We start from the raw sequence: 23,709 nt of genomic DNA, 5'->3' as shown, positions 1-23,709 counted from the left end.
CTCATCGCGTCTGCTTTATAAGTCAGATGGACTCAAACATACACACATGGATACATACATATACATACACACACGTCCATCTATCCATCGACCCACTCACGCACTCACCCGCGCGCGCACACACACCAACATACGTACATACATACATACATACATACATACATACATACATACATACATACATACATACATACATACATACATACATACATACATACATACATACATACATACATACATACATACATACATACATACATACATACATACATACATACATACATACATACATACTGTTTGCCAAGTTGCACACGTCCTCATTTAGGTAAGGTGCGAAGAAGTTCTTTGTTATGTTGTAACATTTTATTTTAGCGGGAAAGGAAACAAAAAGATTAAAATTACAATTTCTGCATGGTCTTCAAGTTAGTAAAAGAAAAAAATTCTTTGTTTTGTAACGTGGCGGATTATCTTGCATTATATACTATTATTACAGTACAATGTTAAATCATAAGTAATTGTTGTTAATTTTCTAATCCATTAACAACATTGTGATTTCTCATCTGCCGTTTCTTCTAATTCCTTCTAATACTCGTAATTGTTTGAGTGTTTTTGCTTTGAACCGATATCATGGTTTGTTGTGTTTTAGGGAGACATACAATACAAGCAAAAATACGTCGTAGTAGTTTTCATTGTCATATTAGATAACATATTAATTTTAATCGAGCCGTTCATCGTTCATGTTAATGGACAAAGCAAACAAAAAACCTCAATTTTGAAAAATAAAATTGTAATGACTTAGTTTTATTCTAAAATTATCATATTGCCTTTCAACTGCATTAGAAGCACTGAGAGTACATGATCTGCCTTTCTTATTGTTCAGGAGAATTAAAAGTCTGCACGATGGTTTCATCATTGTTATTTATCTGCCTGTTCGGTTTTGTATGAATAAGCTCCACGACTTCGTCCAAAGTAACTCTGAAGAAACTGCAGAGATTTCGTTGAAAAAAGACGAATGGAACGATTACGTAATCTTTCGATTTTCGACGTGGCGGAGTTGAGACTGTTCAGCAGATATTCTTGCCACATTCTACAACTGATTCCTCGTTCGTTTTGCAGATGCCAATGTCCGTCTGCCAGAATTGACGTGCCCTTTAGAATATGGCTTGGCAAGGACGACAGGCACCGTGTATTGTAGCAGACCTGTATCTATTGATTGTCCTGGCAAAAGAGGTCCACATTGCGCAGCAAACGAGTTGAATTCATTTCATTAACTTCATTAAATCAAGTAAGGGAATAAATAACACATTTTATAGGGTAAATTTTCAATTCAATATTACAGAATTAGGGAATAAGAAAATAATTCTATAATCAACAAAATTAACATAAAATTTTCGTTGTAAATTATAAAAATATACATAAATAACTTGCGTATAAATTATATTCAGATTGTAAAGAAGAGGTGAAATTTCAGTGATTAAGGATTTTTAGAAACGTCTTTCCTGGCTCTTCATCTCGTCTGACCTACGAAAAGAAAATGAGAGTTTTTTGCATAACAATTGACATATAGTATTGTCATTCACTAGGTATTTGCGGGTTTTTTTCTTGAAATGGTTGATATATAATACACTATTCAATTCCGTCGTGTAAATCAAAATTTGTACACTGAACATCGCATATTAAGTATTAAAAGTTACTGTCAATAAGTTCGCGAAGTTGGGAAATTAGGATCAATTTGTGTCAGTTTTAGCTCCCGTGTTCACACACAGGAGGTAGTTTCAAGGCAATGTATAAGTGTCAAGTTACAGACAGCCCCAACATATAGTGAAACGCGAGAGCATTTTCAGTTCATATTTTGTTTAATTTGAATTGGTTATGCCCCTTGAAGATGACGAAATAATTAATCCGTGCATTTCTTGTCGCTTGAAAATAATGTCGTAAATAACTAATATTTCTCAGTTGTACATTAATTTGTAAGACAATGGAATATCGAGAAAGACTCAGAGATAATAAATAATAAGTATAATATTTGTCACTTCGTCTTTTATTAAAATGGTCCATATAAAATATACGTGCAGTCAGTCTGGTCTACTCTGCATTCTGCTGTGTGTTGTCTATGTTGATTGTAACACAATGTGAATTCATGTCCGTACACTTACTGGTAGTCACTTGAGGGTTCTCGTTGTAGGCATTGCAGTTATCCTCCTTGCAACAGAAGATGCATTTGTCCTGCTGACCGAGGTCACAGTCTGTTGCCTCCGTGTGGGATTTCTTGCAATACTAAGTTGGACAGTAACAGAAACGAGATCAGTTAATGACGTAGCACCCGATAGATAAAGTCGGAGCCTGTGTATAGCAATAGCAGCACGTTCACGCTTAACAGCCCTGCTAACGTATAGTGGTTCAAGCTCGCAATTAAATACCACGTTATCAGACCAATATCTTTAAATGAAAGTATTGCCAGATTGCTGAAGTTGTGTGATCTGGGCATTGGTTTTGGCTATTGCATTTCAATATCATGTGGACCAAATATATGAAGAGATGCCAGTAAAAAGATCATACGATTTCAATTTACTGACATTTTGACCGATGCAGTCCAGTTATCTATTTGTATCTTTTGAACTGTGTCAAATTTCGCCTTTGCTATTGTGAAAACGTATGTAAATGATGTAGGATTGTACAATGTCATATCTTTTCCGACAGACAATAAGATCCACTTCATAAGGCAAAGCAGCTCATAGCGTGGTAATGGAGCCATCAGGACTCATGGCCATTCAAACATCGGTCACATTTCATCTGAACAATATGTCTTTTAAAAAGCTACCGCTTAACTCGTATAATATTAGATTTACTGCATGAAGGGAAACATATGTTATACAGATTGACACGTAAATACCACCAGAGTTCACGATTTACCCATGGAAATATAAAATCAGAATAACATGTACTCACGGCATTAGACTTGCAACCAATGGTGTAAACCAAAATGCCCTTGGCATTCAGCTTGTACGTCGTGGAGCACTGTTCCTGTTATGATGAAAATGCAACAGTTGTTCCCATAAATATGACATTCTCTGACGCAATTATGCATTTTTGATGTAAAATATGTATAAAATAAGGATGTTACTGAGGGAAAGTCAAGTCTGTCAATATGAGAGAGAGAGAGAGAGAGAGAGAGAGAGAGAGAGAGAGAGAGAGAGAGAGAGAGAGAGAGAGAGAGAGAGAGAGAGAGAGAGAGAGAGAAGCGGGTAGTGGGGGAGAGGGACGAAAGGCAGACAATGATAATATGTTGACAGCCCGTCGGATCTTGCTTCAAACTGTCTCATTTAATATTACACCTCCATTAGAACAAATTTAAGTCTGGGAATCTTTAGGAGTTATTCCATTCAAATTTATCCGCACGTTTTGATCTCAAAATCTGTGATTTTTTGCATCAGATGTCACGGTTGAATTTGCCGTCAAAAATTGTGTGCATATCCGGCTTGTGTATTGTCAAATATATAGTGATCTTCATCGCAACTTTTCATTTATAGCGACAAAAAACTTACCCATTTCTTACATGTCTCTATATTCGAACCACAACCCCATCGTGCATTTCGCCAGCCATCACATACCGCGCATTGAAGACCAGGTGCTATAAGAAATTATACGGCTTGTCTTGAGATTCACATGCAAAATATGATATTTAAATGCACTAAAAGTCACATAAAATTGTGCGTATTGTAAGACTTTCAAAGACTTAATAACTCTATGTAGTGTGATTTTGTCGAACGTTAGAAGTATGTTTTTATAATGTATTACGTAAGATACGAAAGGTGAGTTTGCATACGGTCTCTATTCTATCGATTCTTTTAAAGAAAATAGCAATAATGTTGTCTCCGATTGCCTTGTTGAATGTCTTATAATATTTATCGACTTGGTGCACAGAAACACAGTTAATATACAAAGAATAATATGGAAATATCGACTAATTGGTTACTTATCCGTAATTAAGCAATAATGTACTCCCTAACGGCCTATAATAGACGAAAGCAAACTTTGCACAACATAATAAATTATTGAGTGCAAAATTTGCATTGTTTGTATTGTCTTATAGTTTTGGCGATGGCTGTGAATTTGTAGATGTAGGAAATATTTTGGGTAACAATGATGGATAATCGGATACATTATCAGTAATAATCTGAGGGTATGACGTCAAAATATTCACTGGTATTGACAAAGCTATACTATAATCATCCATATTAGGCAAAACACTTAGATTACTAATGTTAAATTTACAACACAAACAATGATTTCAGTTTTTATTCATTATATTTATTTAACAATGTTTAAAGTTTGTCATACACATACTACAGCACCCGTCTATAGGACCAATGGCTTCCAAAAAACATTGGGTAGAAAGTTCAATTATGAAGTATTTATGAATGTACCTGAAATTATTTACATTTCTAGAAAGTTTGAATAATCACCGCGGATCACGTGCTGAAGTAAACTTTGGCGTGTCCTCTGATAGAAAACTCACTGGACGGTTGAAATGTAAAAACAGAGCATGTATCTTGTTTTTGTGTAATGTTGCATACCCTGATTTCACATCTAATCTGTTGCCAGTTTTGACATTTATTTCAGTCGTTTGATAACTTTTGCCATCATGGTATTTGCATATACATGCATGTATTTTCCCACATCATATACATGCAAGCAGATATTTTAAAACTACTGACGTAGCCAGACCAAACTTTACATCTTCAAATATTCCACCGTTGATTCCGCTAAAACGATAATACACTGAGCCTTTTTTCGAAGACGTGTCGGGCTTGTTTTTCGAGTACACTGTCGCCCGCTTCAATGCACGTACACAGACTCGTCTGGTCTGTCCAAGTTACGAAAGGAATATCATCCATCACGTGTGTCAACAACGCTATATTGCGAGGGAATTTTTATTACACAACGTTTCATATTCGATCCACAGAGAAAAAAAGTTGAGGCCAATCATCTGCGTTTGTCTTCTATTACTACTATACCTTCTGTTGTAATTTCGATCGGATGACCTGGGAACGCTTTAATAGCGTTGCAAAACTGTCCGTCACAACAATAGGTGCATTTCTCAAGGTTGTCTATGGAGCCCGGGTTAGTGTAACACTCCTCTGGGTTGTTTGACTCCAGGGTAGCACAGTACTGCGAACAAAACAGGTATATTCGTTAGCATGGAATTCAACTCAGGACCGAAGCTAACGGGGGTACGGGCAGCCCCCTTCCGCCGGAAATTTTCCACACTGTCAATATGTAATGACAGAAAACCTGGCTAAGCTAGGTTCTCCCCTCCTAGCTATTTGGACATGTTAGGGCCCTGCAGCTGCTGAAAGGAGACTCACTCACTCTCTCTGTCTCTCTGTCTCTCTGTCTCTCTGTCTCTCTCTCTCTCTCTCTCTCTCTCTCTCAACACATTCACAGAGCGAGAATAGTATGTCTGTGTGCCACACTCCAAAAAAATTCAAACTTTTCCAAGAGCCCTCTTGCCATCTGTAGTCTACTATACATCATCGTAAATTTTCATCGTACATACTTACGTTCTTTCGTCTACAACCAACCGAGTATTGCAAGATACCTCTTCCGTTCTTTTTAATACTTGAAGAACACGTTTCCTGCAAAATTTATCAATTTTTCTGATAAGACAAATTAAATCTCTCCATTTGTTCTGTTTTGGTTCTAAAACATTTGTTCACAGAATGTATCGAAGATGTAATGTGGAACTTGAGTAAATGCTGGAGTGGAGCTGTTAACTGTAGCAGCTGTTGCAACCTGTACTACCACCCACTACTACTATCAGCGTTGTTGTTGTCGTTGTCACCACAACCGCCATTATCGCCATCATTATCATCATCATCATCATTATCATCATCATCATCATCATCATCATCATCATCATCATCATCATCATCATCATCATCATCATCATCAATGAAATGAAATGACACTTACACCTTCATCGCAAGCTGCCTCCTCTGCGTATTTATAATCATCGGGGTAACACTGATAGTCAAGGCCATACCAACCATCACATTGGTGACAAAGGGGGCCTGAGCAGGAGCAACAGCGAAAGATATTACAGTGTAAATCGAAGAAGCAAAAGTAAATGCAGCAAAGAAAAACATATTTTCAAGTCATAGTTTTACATAAATGTTTACACAGCAAGCCTGGTTAGCCTGGTTTCTGAGACAACTGTGAAATAGTCAACGAATGTTGACATTCTCAGAGATTCTGGGCAGTGAAGATTCAATTAACAATATTAGAGTGGTTTGCGTTGAACTGTGGGTAACACGGGAACTCTCCAGACATACTGCAGTAACTGTCGTATTTGATGATTGCAAACACTGTCAGGTGTAACTATCGTCTCGCAGTAATACTGGTCGACCGCAAATAAATCAATTCTGCAAAATTGAAACATTGTCTGGAAAGAGATCAGTCGTTGTCAAAACAGCACCACCAAATCTGCACATGATGTGTTTTGGACAGTTGGCGGGATGTGTGGTTTTGTGTTGCTTTGACTACTCGTGGCCTCATTCAAGACAATGTTTCAACTTTCGAAGAGTGGTTTTCTTTGTTTATCGACTAATATTACCGTCTAGGCGACAGTTACGCCAGTGTCGACAACTCCTCTATTTTGACAGAATGCCTAGTTCTAGTGTTGCCAACGGTTCAACGCAAACCACTGTAACGATGAACAGTGTTTCCCAATGTGTGTTGTATTGAATGGTGTTATTCGAATTCTTAAGCCACAGTTTGACACTCACCGCAGATTTCATCTTCTCCCTTTTTGCAATTGGGAAAGCCGTCGCATTTCAGATAACCAATAATGCACACTCCGTTGTCGCAACGGAAAGAAAATTCGTCGCAAGGACCTGCAAAAGACGTCAGATCAGAAAAGAGAATTATTGCATTCTCGTGCATCGAAGCCTGTCAAATTACATGTTTTACATAGCAAATACTATTTTTACAGAATTCTGTATAAATATCGATAAGTGGCATAACAGTGCACCGTTCTGGGATAAAAATGGTTCCGTTTTTTCAACAGATTTACATCTATTATGGAAGTAAAGCATTTGGTTATCATTTGCCAATAAACCTAAATATTTGGAGTCATAACTGTGTAAGAGAGGCATGTAATAAAAACATTATAGCCCAAACAAGGGACTATGTACCCTCAAGGCAGGAAACATATTGCCTTCCTGACATCGGGCAAAAGATCACCCAACCACGGGCACATAGTCCCTCGTTTGGGCTGTAATATGTATTCTTCAGATGTCTGATGATCTGTTGAGTGACAGAATGGTGATGCGCGCGGGAAGTGAGTGAGTGAGCATGTTGGTATGTGAATCGGTGACATAAGACGTGAGTTAGTCAGTTAGTCAGTTAGTCGGTTGGTCAATCAATCAATCAATCAATCAGTCGATCTATATAAAGAGAAAGTAACTGAGTAAGCAAGTAGAAATAAGGAAATAGACAAAACAGCTTTCAGATTTGCTGTCCAGTGAGTCTATCTCAAAAGGCATAAGCGGTGATTTTTGTACATGTTGCAGTTGTTCAGAGCATTTTTATGTGACATTATTATCAGTATTAGCATGATCCCTGTGTACAATTGCAATATGCGAAGTACTGAATATTCCACATTTATAAAGAATGGTTAGAATACAATTTTGATACCAAAACAATGCATGTAATCCGCATAAATGTACACTAATCTACCTTGCATCTTCCATTAGGCGCATTCTCGACATCAGTGCAAAACTAAGAAGCAAGAGCCCGAAAGGGGCTTTGTCAAACGGAGTGATATTCGTAAATTTCCGAGGGAGCAATGATACATTCATGCCGCATCTACAGCCATACATTGTGCTGAAGTCATTATTTCAATCATGTTGTTGCTTGTAGGCATGCGTGCCGCCGTTATATGTCACGATCTCTTGGTGTTGCCTGTCTACGGCTGTATTGAAGATACCTGATCGACATTTTATGCCATAAATCAAACCTTAAGTGAGAATGCTACTTACGGTCGCCGGGACAATTTTCTTCGTCCTCCTGGTCGGAACCGGGGCAATCGACGTTCTGGTCGCATACATAGTCCAACGGGATACACTGACCAGAATTGCACTTAAATTCATCTTTCTTACACTGTGTTTCATCTGGAATAGAAAGCAGAGGCGCATCATGGGAAGGATTCAACGATAATCCGCCGCATACTGTTATACTGGTCTATTTTCCCTGCTGGAACTTGTGAACCATCATCTGAAAAGGCAAGCTCGTGTCATGGGCAATGCGTAAATGTTGACGATGGAAGTTAAAAAGTGTCGCCTGTCAAGTATGTTATCCCATAAGTCAATATGATTCAATATTATTAGTGAGATTTTGATTACCGCATCCTATTTCATCACTTCCGTCAGGGCAGTGAATAGTTCCATCACACCTCCTGTCCTTCTGGATACACACTGTGTCGGCACACTGCCAAAGATAATCAGCCGTGCAGTCAACTATGGGTGAAAATAAAATGTGTTTTTCAGTGCATAAGTTGACCTGTTTGTGTGTGCATATGTAACTCTGTGCGTTTACGGTTATCTGTATGTATGTATATGTGTGTATGTATGTATGTATGTATGTATATATGTATGGATGGAAGGATGGATGGGTGTGTGGAAGGATGGATGGATGGTTGGATGGATGGTGGGTGGACAACTCGTATGCCAAGAGTATATTTGACACGAACAGCAGTTTGTGTTGATTGATATTAACCCACGTTGTGGCTACGGTATAGTCAATGGTTATACGCCCTACGAAAACAATTCAGCTCATATCCGAAAGTTTGAGTCCATAAAGCCGTCTATGCCGTATCATTTTGAATATTCATATCATTAGTTTTGTTTAAACTATTCAGAACAGTAATGCAAAAGAATAGACGTATCGCACAGCTAATAGGTGGTTTTTTCCCGTTGACTTGTGGTTTTCGCCTATTATTTATTCGTCACTCGCACTAGAACCGTGAATTAACAGGGAGACATGACCACTGCGAGCAGTCAATCCGTAACGACAGGCTGATCGCGCAGATTACGGTTCGTTTTTTATACCATGGATTCGTTGACGCACGTGTGTCTTTAAATCTATTATGTACTTGTCACTCGCAGCAGACACGTGGATCAACGAAGTGACATGCAGCTACGGAATGATGCTACTCACTATTTCCACAGTTCATCTGGTCTTCTCCATCCGGGCAGTCTTGTCGTAAGGACAGGTCACAAACCCAGCTTTTAGGAATACACTTGCCACTTGAACATTGGAATGGATACTGCGGAGATGTGCAGGTGACGCTGTCTGTGAATGTAGACAAAATAATTTTATTTATTTATCTATTTTCTTTCTATATGATCACCAAGATATCTTGGCATGCGCCTCTAAATTGAAAGACTTAGACCTTAGCTCAAATTTTCCTAGAGGAAAATTTAAAACATTCTCTTTCAAAATCAAAAATGCAAATTTTGGGTAACCATGTAAAATGTTGGCACGAGAGAAACCAATGAACTAAATTTACCGAAATTTAATATTCAAAATGGCCTCCTTCCCCGTGTTACCTCTGAGGGCAAAATTACACTTTTGATTTTCACAAAAATAAGAAGGCGAAAATTTCATTTACCACAAGATCTTCAAAATGAGTATATACAACTTATAGACCTATTTTATGAATTTGAGAGTCCAAACATCGGTCATGGAAGCGATTTTTCTTTATTAATAAAATCTCTGACTTATAATATCGAGTTTTCTGATCTTATGTGGCAGGAAGTCTATAGCTTGCAGCATCTGTTTGACGATGTGTACTGACAAGTTTTAGAAGTATATTGTGTAGAATGTTCATTTTAAATTCGTTCAAAAAGGTCTTTTCGTTGGATCCGACGCCTGTCGATATATGGCAGCGCCCTCAACGGGGGATTCTTTCGAATACTGCCCGCTGAACCGTTTCAGTGGTGTATCGTTATGACGACTGCACCTACCGCATCCTTCCTCGTCTTCGTTGTTCTCACAGTTTTGTCTCAAGTCACAGCGCCAATACAGCGGTATGCACCGACCACTTTGACACTCATATTGAGTTAGCTCATTGCAGGCTGAAATTTAACCGGAAACACGAATCAACCATCTATTAACAAAACTTAAACACCTGTTCCTATGACCCAACAACATGCCAGAGTGGAGAATACAGCTGCCGTGTTTCAAATAATCCCCGAACTTAACTATTTATCATGTGTGAACACACATATCGAGTGTCTATGAATATATCAACTTACATGATAAAGCCACAACGTTCTCAACGCATGAAGTATTGTAATAAAAGAAGGACACATTTCACTGAAATTTTGTTCAACTGTCATTTGTGTAACCAAAGATAAGCCTGACTGCTTCGAAGTAGTGTTCAAACAATACAATCCGGTGATTATCAACCAACGCAAACCGACGTCATATTTCCATGGATCGGGTGACTTGGGAGTCATTGTGGAAAATAATATTTGATATGAAACTGATATCATATTGAAATTGTGATTACAGTTTATAAAATTAAATAACACATTTTTTACATTTTTATATTTTTCCGACTAGAGAAATGAGACGAATCGAGTCTATTAATACATATAATCGTCCTGAAACAGAATCGGCCATTTTTTCAAAAAATAAGAGAAAACTTTGGTTATCTTCATATAGTTATCTTAATAATTCTACTACTACAACACTTATTCAGTCACTGGCTCCGACTGTAAACTCAGTTTTCGTACTCGAAGACTGGTGTAAGATGCTTGAGTAAAACAACCCTCGGACTTATAAGCAATAATGTAACCCCCAGCCCATAATGGCTGGATCGGAGGGGGTACATTATTGCTATTATTTTATAGTTTTGGCAATGCCAGTGAATTTGTAGATGTAGAAAACATCTTGAGCCACAGTATTGGATAAACGGATGTATTATCAGTAATGATCTGGGGATGACGTCACCAATTCACTAGTATTGACAAAGCTATTATCGAATATTGAATGGTATAGACTCCTAATGCAGAAAAAGGCGGCGATCCGATCACATTATATATTGACAGAAACACCGATGTTTTCATTTTTAAAATGACAGTCAATCTGTGAGAATAAAATTATCGGTTATCTGACGAACGATCGATTCGTTCTGGAGGGACATCCGAATTTCATTCAACAAGTGGTCTTTTCAGTAAGAATTTGTGCTACGGAGTGTATGGTACGTCACAGACAAATAGAAAGACAGACTAGCAACGCGGCATTCCTTTTGTTCCATGGTCGTCTCGGTAGACTACGGCCTTTTCATATTCAAATGAGCTTCACAGGTGTTAGATTTTTTGGAGACTTTGTTTGTGGTTGTTAATTGCACAAGATTATGCGAAAAGTACTTCGAGATGGCATCGTGCTACCAGTTGTCAGGGCAGAAACACTGCTTCATGCCAATCAAAACATAACACGCCAGCAGTTTCATAAACACGTCCTTCCATGACCAACTTTTAAAAGACGATATGACTGACCGTAAACCATCGAGTAAAACCAGACAGTATCGATAAAAGACTTTCAAATTTGGTTCAAACACACTCACTATATATTCATAAAAATGTGAGAGGAATTTTTAATATGGTTATACTCACTTTCCCGAAGCTAAAAACTTTCCCGTTTTCGCCAGCACGCTAATTCCGCTCAGCACCACACGACAACAACAACACAAACTTTGCCGAACATACTTTCGCTTAAAAATTGGCGAAAATCCGGAAATTACCAAAGGATGCATGGTCGGCACTCTTCGGAAAAGAGAGGCGAGAGCAACCTGAGGCGAGGCGAACATTGACGGCTTACGTAAGCGCTTCACACCTTGAACAATACCCGTTGCTAGTCTGTCTTTCTATTTATCTGTGGGTACATATAGCGGGGTTGATAGAATTTTGAGTTGCTTTCTGTCTTAATCGGATTGTCAGACTGAAGGAATCCAAAGGATCCCCAAATGATCCGAGCTTGAGCTGTCTGCAGCTTAAAGTTATCGCCATGATACGGCGCCGCAACAATCTTATGAATGAAAGCATATATAGAACAACAAGAATCTTGAAGTATATTCACACATACCTGCATCAGACAATCCAAGGAGGGTTACACAGACCAGGACAGCATGGAGACACTGGATGAAAGCATTCTGATGATTCATCGTGTTATGATTGCTTCGGTTTCGTTCGTCGATAAGCGATAATTATATATGTGATTAGTCTTTCCAAAGAAATGAGAGCTGACGATAGAAATCAAACAAAAGTGATGCAAAATTAGTCTGCCAAGTCGAAAACACGATTAGTCGTCATGTTGGTGATATATAGTGGTCTATGTGCGGCATATTATACTTCTTAAGGCGATTTGTGGTCATGATACCCGAAAACTAATACTAGCAGAACATTTGAAAGTAACAGTGGTTTACGCTGAACCATTGGCGGGACTTATCAAGACATACTGTCTAATTTGCAGAGTTGCTAAACTGTCAAGTTTAACTATGGTCTTGCGGTGACGTCAGTCGATTATAAAGAAATCAACTCCGGCGAAGTTTGAAACATTGTCTGGAAGGAGGTCAGACGTAGTCAAAACAACACCACCAGACAATGTTTGCAAATGATGCGTTTTGGACAGTTATCGGGATGTGTGAAGTTGTTTTGACAATGCGTGACGTCCTCCCAGAAAATGACTCAGTTGTGGTCGACTGATATTACCGCCCAAACAATAATTACACCTGACAGTGTTGGCAACTCCTCAATATCTGAGGTATGTCTACTTCCGGCACTGCCAACAGTTCAACGCAAACAACTGTAAATGAACCAAAAGTGGAAATTAAAACATTGGCTGATCTAGCGATACAGGTGTGGCTACATTACAGAAACCGCACGAATCGATAGATATAACCTGCTCTTTAAAATAAAGATATAGCCCTTGATCAGGTGAACACAACTGCACAAATTCACTATATGTTTGCCTTTCAAATGTACTTTATTTTTTGGGTAGTATCCGCCTCGACATTGAAAGACTTCAATTTTTGCTCAAACTTTCATGAAGGAAACTTGAAATAATTCCCTTTCAAAATCGAGAATAAGATTCAGGGATCACCGTGCAAATGTTTCTATCAGAAAAACCAATTACCTTAAATTTACCAATATTTGAAATTCAGAATGGCCGCCATCTCAGTGTTTACTCAATGGAAAATAAATATTTTACTTTGATTTTCGCAAAGATCAAGACGCTAAACATTGTATTTACTCCCAGGGCTTTAAAATGCGGCTACACAAGTGGTAGATCAGAAAGGTATTTTTAAAAATGTGAGTCAGAACATCGTCTCCGAGGCGCATTCTACCTTAATTCGAGTATTTTCGATGTTAATGCGTCTATTACGTTTCTTGGCTAATGCGACAGGATGCACCTCTATGTTATTAAGGTAATTTGTGAAATTATCATTTTTCACCTGTACGGTCTAAGTTACCCTATGCATTTAGCCTGGCATCGACCTCGGTTACGCTGTCCGCACTGCGAGGCGAATGTTACAACATGGTGTCTTATTTGGCATATATCAAGACTAGCTACTTAAAAAGAATTATGAGTTGGACATTTTCAGTTGTCTCTATGATGGTATTTTACTGGGATGCATGTCCATTACTCAACTTTCTAAAATATGAATTATCTAATTTTGTCATCCTGATGTTAAATTTGTATCTTTTGTTACGTCTTAATTAAGCAATAATGTACCCCTCCAGGCCCATATTGGACGAAAGCAAACTTTGCACGACATTATGTACGAGGCGAGGCCGAGTACATTATGTAGTGCAAAGTTTTCTTGAGACGTGGGGGTACATTGGTATATTATTGCTATTATTTTATAATTTCGGCCATGCCAGTAAATTTGTAGATGTGGAAAACATCTGGGGCCACAATGCCAGGTAACTAAGGGTATGACGTCGAAAAATACAGTGGTAATATAACTTCAGTTACACAATTTTTCAATAGCAACGATTTATTTTCTGCCATTCCTCTCAGCGCTCGGACTGTCGGAACGTGATTTTAAAGACCTGAGAAATGAACATACTTTAGCGTCAACGGCTCAATTGCAGATTGAATTCGGGAAATTCATAAAAAGAAACACGACATTTTCAAGAAGACCTACAGAAACTAATATTCAAAACAGTGAACGCCGTGACAGTGTATGGAAAAATGTTGACAAATCAACAAGGCTAATTCGATACTACTTTAATGTCGGGCCTTATAATTTGCATTCATACATGCAGAGGTATATTATTTGTTCGTTGTTGATGTTAGTGACAGCTTGTGTGTTTGAGGCGTGGTGGCTCAGTGATATGACGTCACAACGTAATTGCCACGATGACAAAAAGGCCATTCCTGACATCAATTGTCATATGAATAGTGCGTTTAATTGAGCGATGAGGTTTTACACAATCCCTCCCAAAACAGTGGTTTTGTCTTCATAACGACATCTCAACATAAATAATTTCAAATATAAGTTGAAATCCATAGAGGAGCAAAAAGCAACCTAACGCCCGAACACTGCACGCTGTATTCGAAACAGTATTCGGCTTAAACATTTTGATAAATGATTAATGTTTGCCAGTCTCTGCACTGTTCGAGAAAAGAACTGCTGGGGCTATCAGGAATGCCTCGCTCAGAGACAGATCTATGGAACTTAAACAGAGTTTGGAAGGGTGCAGCCGATATTGGAATAACCTTTAAAACACGACGACATGTAGGTGACATTTGGACATGAGTTGGGTGGGTATTCCGTATTCACCTTACTCCAAAAAATAGCTGAGGCCAATCACGGTCCCTCTACAAACGTGCGCAAATATTTTGCCGCAGCACTTACCCACATATCACGATACGGGCTTCGGGTGTTACCCTGAGCAATCGGAGTTTCTTGTTGTCATGCTCTTGGTTGCCGATGATCTTAGAACATTTTTCAGTGTGTGATGTTTGATTTTTTGATGGTGAACATTTTCATCAAAATCGTTCACCTATTCACTCCAGGCTATCTATGCCTCTTATTGTGACCTTTGAACTGGCATGCGACAGCTGCTCTGCTAATCTTTGTCCTATTCATAATTATTTTGCATGTTTTAAAAATAGCATTTTGGCAGAAACGTTGGGAATACGTACACTGTCAGTGATTAAAATAAAAATTTACATTCCATTCTGTTGATCCTGGATTAATCACTAAACAGTTCGTAAACAATTTAGAGGAGGGTGATGATTCAGAAGTACAGGAAAGGCGTTGACATAATGCTAAAGTTGCTGTTAACCGGAATACCTGGATCTTATCGTTCTGTCGGTACATCAGTGCATCAATGGACACAACATGCGGTGAAGTTGATCGCGTAACAAACTTTTGATCACAGGCGACGCTTGTCCAAAAATGATTGTGACATCCTTTCCTCGGCCTCAGATTCGGTTTTGCTGACTTACATTTAATCGTTCAAATATGGACAATGGTGCCGGGGGGGGGGGGTGAGCCACAGACCATTAAGAGAAACATTGAGCAAGATGTGTAATCCATGTGGTTTTTGTATTCGAAAGCTTTTGACGTGATATCATTTTGTATTACAGCAACTGTGCGTTGACTGTTATACAGGTGTCCGATGAAACAAGTAAGAGCAAGGATTCGCAAATGTAGTTAACATTTGTCAGTTTCAAAGACATGCTCAACGAAACGAAAGCCTAAAGCCGGAATAGGATTGTCAATGTTCTATTGTGGTTTGTTTAAATTTGTCAGAGTTGAGTCAAAAAGTGTATTAAAAATACTTATACACACTTTGTGGATTGTCGTTTGAAACTATGCATACCTATGATGAAGACGCAAGACAGACCAGCCAAAGTTTATTGTGTAACTTTTTTGTCGTATGGATTCTGTCAATTGGAGCTCAGGAGTCGAAGAAGGCGATACAACAAGCAGTGAGAAGTATGGAATGGATAGTGTGGTTGACACAGTGTGAACATATTACTATCCTAGTGTATCGCACACACGTGATCACGACAGCAGCTTTTATTATCCATAGAACATCACAGTTGTGTCATAGACTACTTCCGACAGACAAATTTGCACTTTTCGAATGTGCTTTCCCAAACGGTTCGAATCGTGACGTATGGGAGTGACACGAGGCAATTTCGTGATCCTTTTCTGAGTAATTCTGAAAGTCTCGTGACAAATGTCTGATTAATGTTTATTTAGATTTTAATTAATGATTGCGTCATAGGAGATCCGTTACCAATCTTCTACAGTTTTTGTCTCAAACTTCACAGAAACTAACCATACTTTGTGGGCAATTTGCACCGTTTTAACCTCGACCAGTATAATGTGAAATTATTCAAACATCCAGAACACCTTCCGTATCTCATGATTGTTTGCTGTATTTTCGTTTATGAGTCATACATGCAGCGGCTACCAACTGGTTAAAACACCTATCTCTTGAGAGAGTAGGAGGTTAAAAATTGCCCGAAGAGTTTATACCGAGGTTACTTTTCTAGTCTATAGAGTAACAATCGCTCTGAGAACTGGCTAGTTTGCCTCAAGACACCTCTTTAAGGTAAAACGCGCCTCGGGTACAGAAATTCGGCCTTTCTAATTTAATCAATTCTCTTCTGACCTTTCGCTTTTTTTTGGGCGGGGGGGGGCTCATTTTAAAGCCCTCCATGAAAGAAAAGTTTTTACCGTCTTAGTTTTTCGAAAATCGAAAATGTTATTTTTCCCCAAAGAGTTAATACAGGGATGGCGGCCATCTTGAATTTCAAATATCGGGAAATCTTAGGTAATTTGTCTCTCTAGAACCAAAGTTTGCACGGTGACCCCTGATTTTTATTCTTGCTTTGGTAAGAGAATGGTTGAAAGTTTCATTGAGGAAAGTTTGAGCAAAAATTTAAGTCTTTCACTTTCAAGGCGCATACTACCTTAAGACGAGCAAAACAACACAGTCAAATGAACAGGAAAAGTTTAAATTCAATAATATAACAGTAGATATGTAAATGATCAATACATTGTTTCCAACTCAGGTCCCATATATGCCTTTCCATCCCATAGACGTTTCAAAGCACTATATGTGAGTGGGACCAGCATCACAAATTGGAAAGAATCAAAAGACAGGCAAGACTGAGATTGATTGGTCAACGACATTGAATTTCGTAGATCAGAATGACCCTAAACGGAACTATAATTGACACTTTGTCAATCTGTTATCTCTTGAATTGGATTGTCATAGGCGACTACTTAAGCGTCAGAGTGTGGTTACATACTATTGTTCTGAAATTACGCCGTCACCACAAAAAGCGAGTTCCTTCGACAGGGGTGTGCGATAGAAAACTCTAAATTCTAAACTCTTTACTTTCAAATATCTCCTCTTCAACAGAATTTCCATTCTCTGGAACAATTTACCAGTCATAATTAGAACAGTTACTTCAATTTCTGCATTTTGCCAGGCAGTAAAGAAATGGTATTTGGATAAATTTTTAAACTGTTTTGATGTAGACAACAGTTGTTCATGGATTTCTAGATGTTTTTGCAGTAATTGTAGACGATAGTACACCTTTTTGCTTTTTTAATTTGTTTTTATTTCTTTCTCTTACTGTCTACCTTTTTTACTATTGTTTACATATTTTTTTTTCTTTTGTAAATATTTCAGTCCATTTGGGGGGCTGGCTTTGTATAGGTGATTTGCACCTGTTTCAGTCACCCTCTCCGATGTAGACATTTCTCCTGTGTTTATCTTGAATGAATAAATAAATAAATAATAAATAAATGAAACTGGTAACATCCGCTCGTACGTTTTGGGTTTAGCGCATTTAGTTTTTGCTGAGTCATTTAAAGTTAAAGTTTGATTAAAAAGAAAAATAATGTAAAATAAGGTTTTAACGGTATATTTACTTGACTTATTGGTGGGTGTACCCGTGCTGCAATAATTTTTTATTCTTTTCCTCTAATAATCGAATTTTGACTGTGATTGCTGGGTAGAAAATAAATGAGCGAAACCTAAAATACATGAGCGGATGTTTCGGTCTCTATTTCTGTACTGTTTTGTACACATGTGTCGCGAGTCACGGAGGCAGACGTCTGTTTCTCGAGGCAACTGAAAAACTCGATTTTACAGAGCTGTTGTTGGAAATACATTAACTGTTTCAATTACTGTTTTGGTTAGTGCTCTCTAGGCTCACAGTAAAGCGAAAATAACAGAATTGTGTAAAAAGCATCAAAGATAATCGGCCCAGATTTATACCCTTTCTCGAGATGATTGACTGTCCTCTGGTCAGCGTTATCTCTCAATGAAAGCAACAATGTATTATTTAACTCACAAGCTGTTCAGATCGTCGCCGTCTTATTGATCTGTTTTAGCTAGGGTTTATTCCCACGAATCTAGACAATTGTCAGGTTTTTATTTTTTTATTAATTTTTAGTTTTGTCATTTTTCTTTTGTTATATTGCATTTATTAATTAACATTTACATCTCTGATGTCTTTTCATATTGTGTTTGAAGGTCTCTTAATGTGTATTTTACGTAGTTTTGTTTCCTCATTCGATAATAAGACAATGTTCTGAATGTTTTAATGCATTATTTACATAATGGCAGTAAAATCAATCGTATGGTTGACAACATTAGAAAGGTTTTGTAAATTCGTGGAATGGTAACATATGTGCGGGGTCACTGACTTTCAGTCATAGATGCTAATTTTTCAACTTTTCGACAAATACGTGTACCAGCAAAACTTTTAAAAGCAGACAAAAATTAACTTCAACACACAAAAAGAACCCTTCAAACAGGCGAATTTTCTGACTTGTATATGTCTGGTGTTTCATTTTGTAGCCGAATTTAATTTCCTAACTAAATTAAATTATGATCTATAGGTAAACCTATAAAAGGAAGCATTTCTAAAATTGTAGGCGTCTGGTTTTCCATATTGCAGCCGAATGTCGTTTTATGAGTTCATTATGATTCTGATAGTTAACGATTAGTGAACTAAGATAAGCTAGAGAATATGACTGATGTACGAAAGAGTGCATTTTTGTTAGTTTTGCGGGTAAGATGGATTAGTTTGCTTATTTTGTAAGTCACTGAATATAATAATATTTATTCTCATGTTCAACCGATTAGAAATTATGGCGAGGGAAACACTGCCAAAACTGATGCAGCAAGCAAGAGAACACAGAATGCCGAGGGATCACAAATAGTAGGAAAGCAAATAACAGGAACATACCAAGAAAAGTCTGATACATATCAAGATGAGAGTTACCTGATAATTATAGCCAAAAACTACAAAATTACAAATGCAACAGATAATTTTCCAATCCTTTCATAAATCTATGTCTCGTTGAAACATGTTTGATGTCATCTGGAATATTGTTGCATACCAACTACCGGTAAATTTAACACAGGTTTGCCCTGTATACATTTACTGGTATTACGCTGGCGACTAGAGGTGTGAATTCATGCATATGTTGTGACGATAGTTTCATGATGCATCTAAAAATCCGATTTACAGTGGTTTCCGTTGAACCGTTGGCAGTACGGGAACTAGACATACTGTCCTGATTGCATAAGTTATAAGTCGATCACAAAGAAATCAACTCTGCGAACGTTGAAACAGTGTCTGGAAGGAGGACACGCGTTGTCAAACAACGCCAACACTTCAAAACATATCCCGCTAGGCCTAACTATCCAAAACGCATCATTTGCAACCGTTGTCTGGTGGTGGTGTTTTGACTAAGTCTGACAATCTTTCAACTTTCGCAGAGTTGATTTCTTTTTGGTCGACTGATATTACCGCTAGACAATAGTTGCATCTGACAGAGTTAGCAACTCCTGAATTTAGTCAGTATGTGTAGTTCCCGAATTGCCAACCATTCAACGCAAACCACTGTAAGTTACATGTACAGGTCTTGTTCGAGATTCAGATGTACAAGTAGAGTGAGTGCTGACTTCTGAAAGCTTATATCTGGGCTTTTTACACCAAGTAGAAGGAAACAACTTCTTACTAGTATTTAAAAAATTAACAAAATTAGAGAGCTCTGAATTTTGATCGTTTGAATATTTAAGAAACACATTCCTTCATTTCGTATTTTCCGATCACAAACCTTGCGGTAGAGCAATCCTCCCCTAATTTTTCCATCATAAACCTTGCGGTAGAGCAATCCCCTTAATAAAGTATTATAATTGCGTTGATTTTAAATAATTCACATCATCTCAGTGTGTGTCGTCACTGACAATAGATAAGATTTTTCCAAACTTTCAACTACAGTCAAACTTAATCATCCAATTTGAAAGCATTAGTGCAACTGGTACCGTCTATGAAACTCTATACATTTTACCATAAAATTCATCCTTAATATTTCCTATAGGAAAAAATTTGCCGCAAATTTATTGGTTAGGTCAATATTATCGTTTTAAAGTGGAGGGTATATGTGTCAATATGACTTTTTGTGAAATTATATGTGTTTTCTGGTGTGTTCTTACAATAGTACACAAATCATATAGGTTAGGTACAGCGTTGACATATCACGTGAACACAGTGGCACATCCGATATGTCACCGTCTGTCAACAACAAACTCGACAAAATGGTTCACAATAGCACACTTTATCATAGTTTACATCTGCCGTTCATCAAACATTTGCTCTGCCTGCACACTGAATCAACACTTCAAAGGTGACTGCGCATGTTGAACGAAAATAATTCAAATTTAACTGTTTGATACTATTTTCGAGTTACCTGTTGACTGACGTTACGAAACTCTAAGGCAGAAACCTTTAAAATATTTTGGTCAGACCAATTTCAACAAGAATTCGATATAGAATGTGTCACCGGAAATTGGTACATTTAAGGTAGAACGCACCTCGGGGACAGACATTCGGACTCTCAAACTTTTACAATTCTCTTCTGATATACCACATGTGGGGGTTTATTTTAAAGCTCTTGGTGAAAGAAAACTTTTTACCGGCTTAGTTTTTTGAAATTCGAAAATTTTTATTTTTCGCCATAGAGTTAACACAGGGATGGCGGCCATTTTGAATTTCTAATATCGGTAAATCTTGGGTTATTTGTTTCTCTAGTACCAAAATTTGCACGGTGACCCCCTATTTTTATTCTTGATTTTGAAAGAGAATGATTGAAAGATTCCTTGAGGAAAGTTAGAGCAAAAGTTTAAGTCTTTCACTTTCGAGGTGCATATTACCTTATTCTATCACTTATATTTTTCCAATGTCAATCTATACTCTGTTCAATATTTCAAATATTCAAATTCCTTACGGTCGATTTATATCTATGACGAAAATACAGCGATCTGATCTGTCGAAACGTGAAAACAACAGTGCTACATACTCGAGAGCTCCCAATTACAGAAAAAAAACTTTTAAGTTTCCAGACTGAATTTCAATATACTGTTGTATTATAAACGCGATAAACCACTTAAGCAACGGGCATTTGACTCGGTTTTGATCGGTTCACGACGTATATACACTCGCTATTGCTCGTGCAATTAAGTCGTGAACTGGTTAAAAGCTCATGGTATTGCTTCAAATTTTGAACGGTTGTAAATTTTTTGGTATTTCTTTTAGAGAGTTCGCATATTTCAGTTCTAGGTGACCCTGCCCTAAATAAATTGACCAAAGTGACCATTTGAGAACAAACAACGAACAAATTAGCACGTCGGCCTTGCGTACGTCTACAAAATGTACACTAATACTTGTACTACAGCAGGACAAATTAAAACATTTTCACTCTAGACCGAGGCCTACCATTTTGATTCGAGGTCGAACTTGCTTTTCTATTTTTAACAGTTACTGTTCATTAGTTTAGAGATGGTTTATTACTATAGTCGATGTTGTTATTTATATATGATTACAACATATAACCCATATTTTTTAATATTGATGAAAATATTAATATTCGAGAAAAAAAACAGTCATCTGTTTTTCAAAAACGTAACAAATATTCTGTGATACGGATTACATTGATTCAAACTTTGTTTCACCAGATATGGGAGACGAAAAGTGAAGCAGCGAGAAGGGAAAAGGAGAGGCTATTTGCGTATGTGCGCACACAGTCGTGTCATCGAAGGCCATTCACGTTGAATGTATCCCGACAAATCAGAAAACGTGGAGAGGAATTGGTGAAAGAGAGATCGCATAACACTGGTTGTGAGAGAGAGAGAGAGAGAGAGAGAGAGAGAGAGAGAGAGAGAGAGAGAGAGAGAGAGAGAGAGAGAGAGAGAGAGGACAGATAGACACACAGACAGACAGACAAACAAACAGACAGACAAACAGGGAAGCAGACAGCCGGCAGAGAGACTGAAAGGCGCTACATACTGACAGAGAAGAATAAAGAGGAAAAATCCACTTTACTTTTCATGTCAGTGCATTACTGTCAGATTCTGAAAGCTACAGGGTATCAGGTAATCAAATCGATTAAAGGTGAAAACAACCCAAGAAATTTGTTTTTTATATAATTATTATGTCTCTTTCGAGATGCAATCGGAAGATAATAATTTACAAAAAGTAACGAACCAATGTCCGCCATTTATGGTTTGAAAATTTGACATCTTCATCATAACGTTGTGTCAGAGCATAATATTTTATAATTCCTTGATAAAGAAGTCAGATTGCCGTCTTGTTACTTGCTTTCATGAACACCCGGTATTTACACTTTGTTTTGGCGCTTCCTCGTGTGACTCGTCTTTAATACTGGGCAAGTAAAGTTCTTTTATCGCGCTAAGTACGACTATTCCACAGCCCTCATATATCTCTGTAATTTCTTGTATACTTCAATTTATATATTTATGCTCAGAGCTGATCGTAGACTAGCCCACTAGTCGCTTGGCTTTTCTCGGGCGTACGCGGTTGTTACTGGCCGGCCATCCCACCATCTACACTACAGTCTCCAAAAGTACATTGCCGCAATTTCGTGATCATTTCTCCATTAACGCGACAGTCTGCTAAAGTTTATTCCTTCAATGTATTCTGTTATAGTACTACTTACCAAGGGGAAAATCTAGGCTGATGGCTATAACTAGTGGGACGGGACGTCGCTCCCTCTACTACAGGTATTTAGCCATAATAAAGTTTGAAGACTGAAAACTGTACATGTCTTCTCTCTGTCTCTCCAGCATTAAAACTAAGAATCTCTATCCCAAATGGTTTCTCATAGTATATTTTCCATCAGCAAAAATATGAACAGAGTAGACTATAGGCTTACCTTGTAAACCAATGTACATCAGTTAGGTTCGCTAGATGAGGCTGAAGTTGAGCGGCACAACTGTGCATTATCACTTTAAATAGAGGTCCCATATGCACGGCGCATGCTCAGTGGTGACGGTTAGATTTGATAGGTGTGTACGGCATGACGTAGTTTTTCGCCAAATTTAGGCATCCGGTACACTCTCAGGCGGTCAAGCAATTCTAAACTTAAATTATTTAAATCTCTTCTTTTGTTTTTTTCTCTGCGGAAATCGTATTCAGCTATTACTTGAAAGTAGTTGGAATTATGTTTAAATGGAAATTTTAAATCCTCCCAGTGGTCAAAATGGGATTTTCAAATCATGATAGATTTCTTCTCATTTTATTGAATTGATTTCTCTATCTACCAAGGGATTGAAACTTATCCTGATAACC

At 37.8% G+C, this 23,709-nt stretch overlaps 1 protein-coding gene across 2 annotated transcripts; it reads right to left on the bottom strand.

Annotated features, from left to right (window-relative positions):
* Window positions 1-347: 347 nt before the first annotated feature.
* Window positions 348-23,360, bottom strand: LOC139133246 (very low-density lipoprotein receptor-like). 2 transcript variants are annotated; one of them, XM_070699752.1, is made up of 14 exons: window positions 23,294-23,360; window positions 12,154-12,310; window positions 10,029-10,139; window positions 9,220-9,354; window positions 8,406-8,519; window positions 8,043-8,174; window positions 6,789-6,896; window positions 5,977-6,074; window positions 5,565-5,639; window positions 5,019-5,172; window positions 3,546-3,631; window positions 2,950-3,024; window positions 2,157-2,277; window positions 348-1,521 (listed from the first exon to the last, which is right to left on the bottom strand). In XM_070699752.1, the coding sequence occupies exons 2-14, from the start codon at window positions 12,230-12,232 to the stop codon at window positions 1,508-1,510; spliced, it is 1,302 nt and encodes a 433-aa protein (XP_070555853.1). In that variant the 5' UTR covers window positions 12,233-12,310; window positions 23,294-23,360; the 3' UTR covers window positions 348-1,507. The 2 variants fall into 2 exon arrangements, with proteins under 2 accessions (XP_070555853.1, XP_070555855.1); XM_070699754.1 differs by lacking the exon at window positions 23,294-23,360 and adding an exon at window positions 14,933-15,121.
* Between the last annotated feature and the right edge of the window lie 349 nt (window positions 23,361-23,709).

This window comes from Ptychodera flava, chromosome 5, assembly GCF_041260155.1.
Source record: "Ptychodera flava strain L36383 chromosome 5, AS_Pfla_20210202, whole genome shotgun sequence".
NCBI lineage: Eukaryota > Metazoa > Hemichordata > Enteropneusta > Ptychoderidae > Ptychodera > Ptychodera flava.
Note: the sequence above shows the minus strand (reverse complement) of the source record. Positions and strands in the feature narration are given on the sequence as shown.

Coding starts and splice junctions, on each gene's coding strand:
- LOC139133246 (XM_070699752.1), bottom strand. CDS start 12,232: ATGAATCATCAGAATGCTTTCATCCAGTGTCTCCATGCTGTCCTGGTC. Junction 9,355..10,028: donor CGAAGACGAGGAAGGATGCG/GTAGGTGCAGTC, acceptor CTACATTCACAG/ACAGCGTCACCTGCACATCT. Junction 6,897..8,042: donor AGAAAATTGTCCCGGCGACC/GTAAGTAGCATT, acceptor CGTCTTTTGCAG/GTCCTTGCGACGAATTTTCT.